Here is an 8,109-nt window from a genome sequence, read left to right as displayed (position 1 = left end):
GTGCTCGTGTCTTCCCTCTCTTTCCATGCCGCTTCCTTGCATTTTCCTGACCTTCAATCTTAGCCGTCCAGTAGATCGTGTAGCCAAAAAAAAAATTTATCTTTTCACTGTTCTCCCCACATGGGAACTTTAGCTTTTGTCGATTGGACCAGTTTGGCATTGCTTGTGCTGTGAAAATAATCACTGTCAGATTTTCTGTGAGAGAAATCAGCTGTGAGAGAAAGCAGTTTAGCGTTTAGTAAAATTTTTGTTAAAAGTGTTGTTGGTATTTGATTTTATGCATAATTAGAAAATGATTGCCGCATAATCATTAAACACAGCGCCTCTTCGAAATTGATTCCTGCATAATCAGAAAATAAAAGTACCTCATTAGCTGCTTTCCCTTATAACTTTCTCTCACAACAATTTTTAACAATAAGTAATTTTCTTACAGTTTATCAAATGGGTTGGGCTTCTTAAAATTTTTTAAAAATCACTTATCACCGCAAATAAGTAATGCCAAACTGGCACTGAGACGTTTTAGGACCTTGACTATGCATATTTTGAATTTATACATCTGCGATGTAACACACAAACCACTGCCCAGAAAAAATAATTAATTACGAAATAACTTCTGCTCAAATCGGATCGGAAGGCCAACTTGTGCATAATGTGTAGCTGGTCTGATCTGAACCAGTATCAATTAATGGATGCCAGGAAAGCCCATAAAGCCTCATGTTCATCCTCACCATCCTCCTCATCAAAACGTTGGAAGTACGACGTGTTCTTGAGCTTCAGAGGTGAAGACACACGCAAGGGCTTCACAGGCCACCTCCACGCCGCATTATCTGATGCCGGAATCAGCGCCTTTCTTGACGACAACGAGCTAGAAAGAGCGGAATTTATAAAACCCCAACTGGAGCAGGCAATCGACGGGTCCATGATCTCCATAATTGTCTTCTCCGAGCGTTATGCCGATTCCAGTTGGTGTCTTGACGAGCTGGTTAAGATCATGGAGTGTAGAGAACGATTGGGGCAACAAGTTATTCCATTGTTCTATAATGTTGAGGCTTCAGATGTCCGGAAACAAACTGGTAGTTTTGCACAAGCTTTTGAGAAACATGAAGTGGGCAAACATGATAAAGAAAAGGTACAGCGATGGAGAAATGCTCTCAGTCAAGCAGCAGATTTGTGTGGGGAAGATCTTAAAAATGCTGACAATGGGTAATTACTAATTTCTTGTTCCTTGGATTATCATCTCCTTACTTGACAACCATATGTTTTCTGTCCTTTTTGTTTTTGTTTTTCCAACTATGTTTTCTTTTTGACTTTGAACTTTGGTTTGTTTGTTTGTTTGGTTTGGTTTGGTTTGGTTTGGTTTGGTTTGGTTTTAAATAAGCATTCTTTCTTACTTGATAATGTAAGATCCATTTAACATTTGATGTTAAATCCCAATCTTAATTGTTAATTATATCTTAGTATAAAAAAAGAAAATAATTTGGTCATTCTAAATTATTAAGTTAGGGATTCAATTTAACCTTGTAGTTTGTTCCACATCGAATGATTGGTAGTTCTGCTTCTTTGTTTAATTGCCAGGCGTGAAGCAAAGTTTATCAAGAAAATTCTTGGGGAGGTTAATAAGCAGTTGTACAGCAAATACCAATTAGACATCGAACACCTTGTTGGAATTACTTCTCGGCTGAACAATGTTGTTCGCATGATTGATATTGAAAATTCAGGTTCTAAGGATGTTGTTCGCATGATTGGTATTTGGGGGATGGGCGGCATTGGGAAAACAACGCTTGCCAAAGCCATTTATAACAAATTTGAAGGTAGCTTTGAAGGTAGGAGTTTCCTTGCAAACGTGAGGGAAGTAATTGCAAACCAACCCATTACTGGTCTGGTTGGTTTGCAAAAACAACTTCTAAATGATATCTTGAAAAGCAAGGGCCACATAAAGTTTGACTCTGTTGCTAAAGGGATCGAGATGATAAGAAAAAGACTTCCCTGTAAAAGAGCACTTGTCATAATTGACGATGCAGATGATCTACAGCAACTAAAAGCAATAGCTAGAGCTCGTGATTGGTTTGGTCCTGGAAGTAGAATTGTTATAACAACAAGAAATCAACATTTGCTAGACCAAGTTGGAGTGGATGGCATATATATGGCTCAAGAAATGGATGAAAAAGAAGCTCTAGAGCTCTTTGGTTGGCATGCCTTTGAAAGTGGTTATCCTAATCAAGAATATCTTGACCTCTCAAAACGTGTAATTCGTTACTGTCAAGGCTTGCCTCTAGCACTTGAAGTTGTAGGGTCTTTTCTGATTAAAAGACCCACAGCGGAGTGGGAAAGCCATCTGGAGAAATTGGAAAGAAGTCCTGATGGAGATATTCAAAAAATACTCAGAATAAGCTTTGACGGGCTACCTGATCAGGAAAAGAGAGAAATATTCCTTGATATATCTTGTTTCTTTATAGGAATGGACAAGGACTATGTAACACAAATATTAAAGGGATGTGGCTTCTCTGCAGTGATAGGAATCCGTGTCCTCATTGAACGGTGCCTTGTAACTGTTAGTGAGCAAAAGGAGCTGATGATGCATGATTTGCTTCGAGACATGGGAAGAGAGATCGTTTATGAAAATGCCCGCGGTCAGCCTGAAAAATTTAGTAGATTGTGGAAACGTGAAGACGTAACAGATGTATTGGGAGACTCTGTAAGTACTTTCCAAGTAAAGTTTTAGAATGCATCATGAAAGAAAAGCATATGTATCCCGTGTCTATAATAAATTAAAGGGCTTGTCCAATATAGATCCCTATATTTTCTATTTCCTAGACATATACCCATCACTCTAAATCTATGTGTAAAACCCAATTTCAAATTTAAATGACCAGTAAGGATATAAGAGGTCGTAGTATTTCTATGTTTTTACATCGTTGCCACTAAACTTCATATTTTATTTATAATTTATTTCAAGCATTTCATTAACTGCCATAATTGTAATTAATATACTCCCTATTAATAGCATATCAATCACCCCATTTCTTTTAGTTGTCATTTACCCAAAAAAAAAAAAAAAAACAAAGTCAGTTACTTTGTAATTGCGTATATTTTTCATAATTAAAAATAGGTACACAATAATTTATATAAAATATAGGTACATTGTAAAACAAATAATAGGTACTTTATTAAGCGAAAAAAGGCTATATTATTTATAGAAAAAAATAGGTACATTATTTAGATAAATAATAGGTACTTTATTCGTAGTAGGTATATTATTCAAATGGTAGGTACATATGACATATAATACCTAAATCCTAATTGTAAGTACATTAAAATTAATGTAGGTATATTGGATGTCGTATAATGTAGGTATATTGGAATAGATAATTATGTACACTTTTCATACTAGGTAAATTATATTTTTCATAAAACAAACAAGTAATAGGTACATTATTTTTTCAACATAATTAGTATGTACAGTTTCATTCATAAACAATTATAAAGTGGATTATTATTCATGTATAATTCATAAAAAGAAAATAACATAAACATTTTATTAAACAAACCGATTACCCAAATTTGAGTTTATTGTTAAATTTTTTATAAAATGTTTCAAAATTAATTCCTACATCCATTACAACCATTTGGAGATCTTTCCAAATTCAACATCTGTCATTATATACAATCCAATTAAAAACTGTTTCCATATTGATTCCTATATTAATATACAAAATGCAATAATGGCTTAGTTGGGGGTATTTTTGGAATTTGAAAAGTACAATAAATCAAATTTTATGCTTAATTAGGTAACTTGCTGAGTTGGATCCTAGTCATGGGTTTTTACTTATACAAATTGGGTATTATTTATAGGAACAAAAAGTGAAGGGTTTTAGGTACGGCAAATTGAACTTGAAGGGTGTAAGCCAAATTTACTATAAATTAAAATGCCCTTGTCCATTTCTTTAGTTTTTTTGTTTAGTACAAGCGCTAAATCAAAGTAAAAGAGGGGGTTCTCACACATCCACGCTACCAAGGTGCCATTTGAACATGAGACCTTAGTCTGCAAGTTTAGACCATTTTTCACTTCACTAGACCTATTTCTTATATTATATCCATTAATATCAAAGCTCAATTAGGCATAACCAACAAAAAAATATGTGCTTTGATTGCAAACACAAACTATTAATTATACCTCTTGGTTAATACATACACGGATTTTCATGTTTGTAAATTATTTTTCTAACTCGGTATCTTTTGTTAACAGGGAACTAAAAAAATTGAAGGAGTTGCTCTAGATATGCGAAATCCTGACAAGGCTAGATTCAGTGCACAAGCATTTACCAACATGAAAAAACTGAGGTTACTCCACCTCAGAGGAGTAGAGCTCACTGGAGAGTACAAATATTTTCCCAAAAAGTTAATATGGTTGTGCTGGCATGGATTCCCTTTAGAGTCCATACCAGATGACTTTCCTATGCAACCAAAACTAGTTGCTTTAGACCTGCAGCATAGCAAACTCAAAATAGTTTGGAAGGATTGCAAGGTATAATAATCTCAACCAAAACTAGTTGTTGTTGATTCTTTCCTTCTGGTTCTATACATATATTATACTTCACCTTCTCTTCATTTTGGTTTAATTTCTGTATCAGAGACCTTCCTTTTGGATTTTAATTTCCATTCTAATTTTGTTTTTGTGTAACAGTTGCATGAGAATTTGAAAATCCTAAATCTCAGTGATTCCTATCAGCTAACAAAATCACCAGAGTTTTCAAAACTCCCAAATCTCGAGGAATTGATATTGGAATACTGTGAGAGTTTGTCTGAGGTTCACTCATCCATCGGGGATCTTGGAAGACTTTCTTTGGTAAATCTTGAAGGCTGCGAAATGCTAAGGGATCTCCCACTGAATTTCTATAAATCCAAGTCTATTGAAACTCTTATACTTGATGAATGTCCGAGTTTTGAAAAGTTGGCTGAGGGCTTAGGGGACATGGTATCATTGACAACTCTGAAAGCGGATTACTCAGCCTTAAGACAAATACCATCTTCCATATTAAAATTGAAGAAACTGAAAGTTGTATCTTTATGTTATGTGGAAGGGTCGCCATCAACAAATCTTTTTCCTCCTTCGTTGCAAAGTTTAAGCTCTTTAAGAGAATTAGCTCTTGCAGGCTGGAGGTTAACTGATGATGCATTCCCCAAGGATCTCGGTAGCCTAATTTCCTTAGAAAATTTAGATCTTGCAAGCAATGACTTTTGTAGCCTACCAAGCCTTGGTCGTCTTTCACAGCTTCAATATTTGTCTTTATATAAGTGCATAAATCTTCGTGCAATCCCAGATTTACCAACAAATTTGGAAGTCTTAAATGCAGGTGGCTGCATTTCGTTGGAAAAAATGCCAGATTTTTCAGAAATGTCAAATATAAGAGAATTGTATCTAAGTGATTTGGGCAAACTTACTGAGATTCCAGGCCTGGATAAGTCATTAAACTCCATGACAATAGTTCATATGGGAAATTGCACTAATCTCACTGCTGATTTTAGGAAGAACATCCTACAGGTTAATCCTCTCTCTCTCTCTCTCTCTCTCTCTCTCTCTCATACATCTTTCTCTTTCTATCACATACAGCGCACATGTACACATGCATGCATAAGAATGTATTTCTTATAGAAATTTGGCTCTACATGGTATAGGGATGGACTTCTTGCGGATATGGTGGCATTTTTCTGAGTGGAAATGATATTCCTGATTGGTTCGACTGTGTCCATGACGATGATATTGTGTATTTCACTGTGCCTCAAAGTGTTGGTCGTAATTTGAAAGGGTTAACTTTGTCCTTCGGTTTCTCTTCCTCTTCAGAACGGATCAGTCTTGGTTTTCACATTAGCATTAAAAACATGACCAAGGGTACTGAGCTTGAAGCCAGGATCATACCCGATTGTCGAACTAAGGGTTATTATCTTTGGCAGGGACAGTTATCAAATGACGAGCTCAAATTGCAAGATGGTGATAAAGTCTTGATTGAAATAATAATAGTGGACAAATGGGTGAAGGTGAAGAAAACAGGTGTTAGTCTGGTATGGGACAAATTTATGAACGAAAATATGATTGATTACCATCTTTGTGCGTATGAAAGACGCCCATATCTGGTCAATGATGATGACATCATTCATGTCGAATATGATTATGACATAAGAAAATCACCGGACTTTTCAAAATTCCCAAATCTCGAGAAGTTGATATTGAAAGGTTGTACGTGGTTGTATAAGGTTCACTCATCCATCGGGGATCTTGGAAGACTTTCTTTGGTAAATCTTGAAGGCTGCACCTATCTAGATGATCTCCCACTGAATTTCTATAAATCAAAGTCTATTGAAACTCTTCTACTGAATGGTTGTCGGAGTTTTGAAAACTTGGCTGATGGCTTAGGGGACATGGTATCATTGACAATTTTGGAAGCAGATAAGACAGCCATCAGACAAATTCCATCTTCCATAGTAAAATTGAAGAAGTTGAGAATTTTATCTCTATCTGGTGAGAATTTTGAAATTCCATCTTTTACCCCTTTCGTTACATGGCTTAAACTCTTTAATAGAGTTATTATGTCTTGCAGGCTGCTGGCGGTTAACTAAGGATGCAATCTTTAAGGATCTATGTAGCCTAATTTCCTTAGAACATCTGCTTCTCGGAGGCAATGATTTTTGTAGCCTTCCAAGTCTCGCTGGTCTTTCAAAACTCAAGGTCTTGTGTTTAAATGCATGCAGAAAACTTTGTGCAATCCCAGATTTACCAACCAATTTGTATGTTCTGAAAGCAAATGACTGCCCAGAATTGGAAACAATTCCAGATTTTTCACAAATGTGGAATATGAGAGAATTGTATCTCAGTCATTCGTTCAAACTCACTGAGGTTCCAGGCTTGGATAAGTCATTGAACTCCATGACAAGGATTCATATGGCAGGCTGCACCAATCTGACTGCCGATTTTAGGAACAACATCCTACAGGTCTCTCTCTCTCTCTCTCTCTCTCACACACACACACACACACACACACAAACACAGAGGCACAGCTGCAGATGCTGCCCATGTAATGATATATGCAAGCATGTATAAGACTGTCTTGCTTCTGGTGTGCAGAGATGGACTTCTTGCGGATTTGGTGGAATTTATTTGAATGGAATTTATGATATTCCCAAGTGGTTCAAATTCGTCAATCATGTGGACAGTATCGTCTTCTTTGAAGTTCCTCAAAGAATCATGGGTCGTGATTTAAAAGGGTTGACTATATGCTTCGTTTACTCTGCAGACAGGCCAAAACTTGAAGATTCTCAAGTTCCTATTGACATTATCGTTAGAAATCTTACCAAACAAACTGCTTTGCACACCAAGATAGCATTTGCCTCCTTAAAAACTTACAGAACACCACTTGTTTTTTGGTGGAGACATGAAGACCATTACGAACCTGAAGACGAACCTGAAGACTCTCTTTGGCAGGGGCAGTTGTCAAACGATGTGCTCCATTTGGAAGACGGTGACCACGTATCGATTCTTGTAAGGCCTCAATATGTTGATTTTGTGAGAGTGAAGAAGACAGGGGTTCATCTAGAATGGGATAAAGTCATGAAGGAAAATATAGATAATCCGGATCCTTATTTGTATGATTTGGAAACAAATCCGGATTTTTGAGGGGGAGTTGATGAGTCCATTTCAAGAAATTGTTGTCACTGAGACGAATGGTAACCATACTGAGCAAGCCATCAATCTTGATGGAGGAAGAAGCCATGATGAAGCAGAGAGAAATTGCAATCTTGATTTCTGTATTTCTTAATCTTTTAAGCTACGACACTTTATACAGCTGTCTAACTAATTCACATACACTATTAACAACTCACGTGCCTTGCACACCTACCTCACCCCTGAATTAGACCAACACGTCAATGTCGGTTAAAACAACAACACTTGGAAAAACTCCAGTGTGGAGAGACCTCCATCCCCTGTTTTGGGTTGTGGTTTGGTAAGATTACCCAAATCTATTACAAAGTTACAAATTTCAATAGGAAATCTACTTCAATTATTTGGTGATGAGATGACTCGAAAGAGAGAGCCACGCAGAGACCACCACCTGT

General features: G+C 36.5%; 1 protein-coding gene across 1 annotated transcript; it reads left to right on the top strand.

Moving 5' to 3' along the window:
• Positions 1–525: 525 nt before the first annotated feature.
• LOC103319122 (TMV resistance protein N-like) lies at positions 526–7,811 on the top strand. The gene is made up of 7 exons (XM_089045127.1): positions 526–1,203; positions 1,576–2,695; positions 4,247–4,525; positions 4,685–5,542; positions 5,677–6,517; positions 6,597–6,988; positions 7,121–7,811. Exons 1-7 carry the CDS (start codon positions 650–652, stop codon positions 7,667–7,669), a joined length of 4,593 nt encoding a protein of 1,530 aa, XP_088901253.1. The 5' UTR covers positions 526–649; the 3' UTR covers positions 7,670–7,811.
• Positions 7,812–8,109: the final 298 nt, after the last annotated feature.

The sequence above is a fragment of the Prunus mume genome, linkage group LG2 (assembly GCF_029339155.1).
Source record: "Prunus mume cultivar Tortuosa linkage group LG2, ASM2933915v1, whole genome shotgun sequence".
NCBI lineage: Eukaryota > Viridiplantae > Streptophyta > Magnoliopsida > Rosales > Rosaceae > Prunus > Prunus mume.
Note: the sequence above shows the minus strand (reverse complement) of the source record. Positions and strands in the feature narration are given on the sequence as shown.

Excerpts from the sequence above, each read along its gene's own strand:
- LOC103319122 (XM_089045127.1), top strand. The coding sequence starts at position 650 with ATGTGTAGCTGGTCTGATCTGAACCAGTATCAATTAATGGATGCCAGG. Across the intron at positions 4,526-4,684 it reads TAGTTTGGAAGGATTGCAAG|TTGCATGAGAATTTGAAAAT; the intron begins GTATAATAATCT and ends TTTGTGTAACAG. Across the intron at positions 6,518-6,596 it reads GAGAATTTTATCTCTATCTG|GCTGCTGGCGGTTAACTAAG; the intron begins GTGAGAATTTTG and ends TATGTCTTGCAG.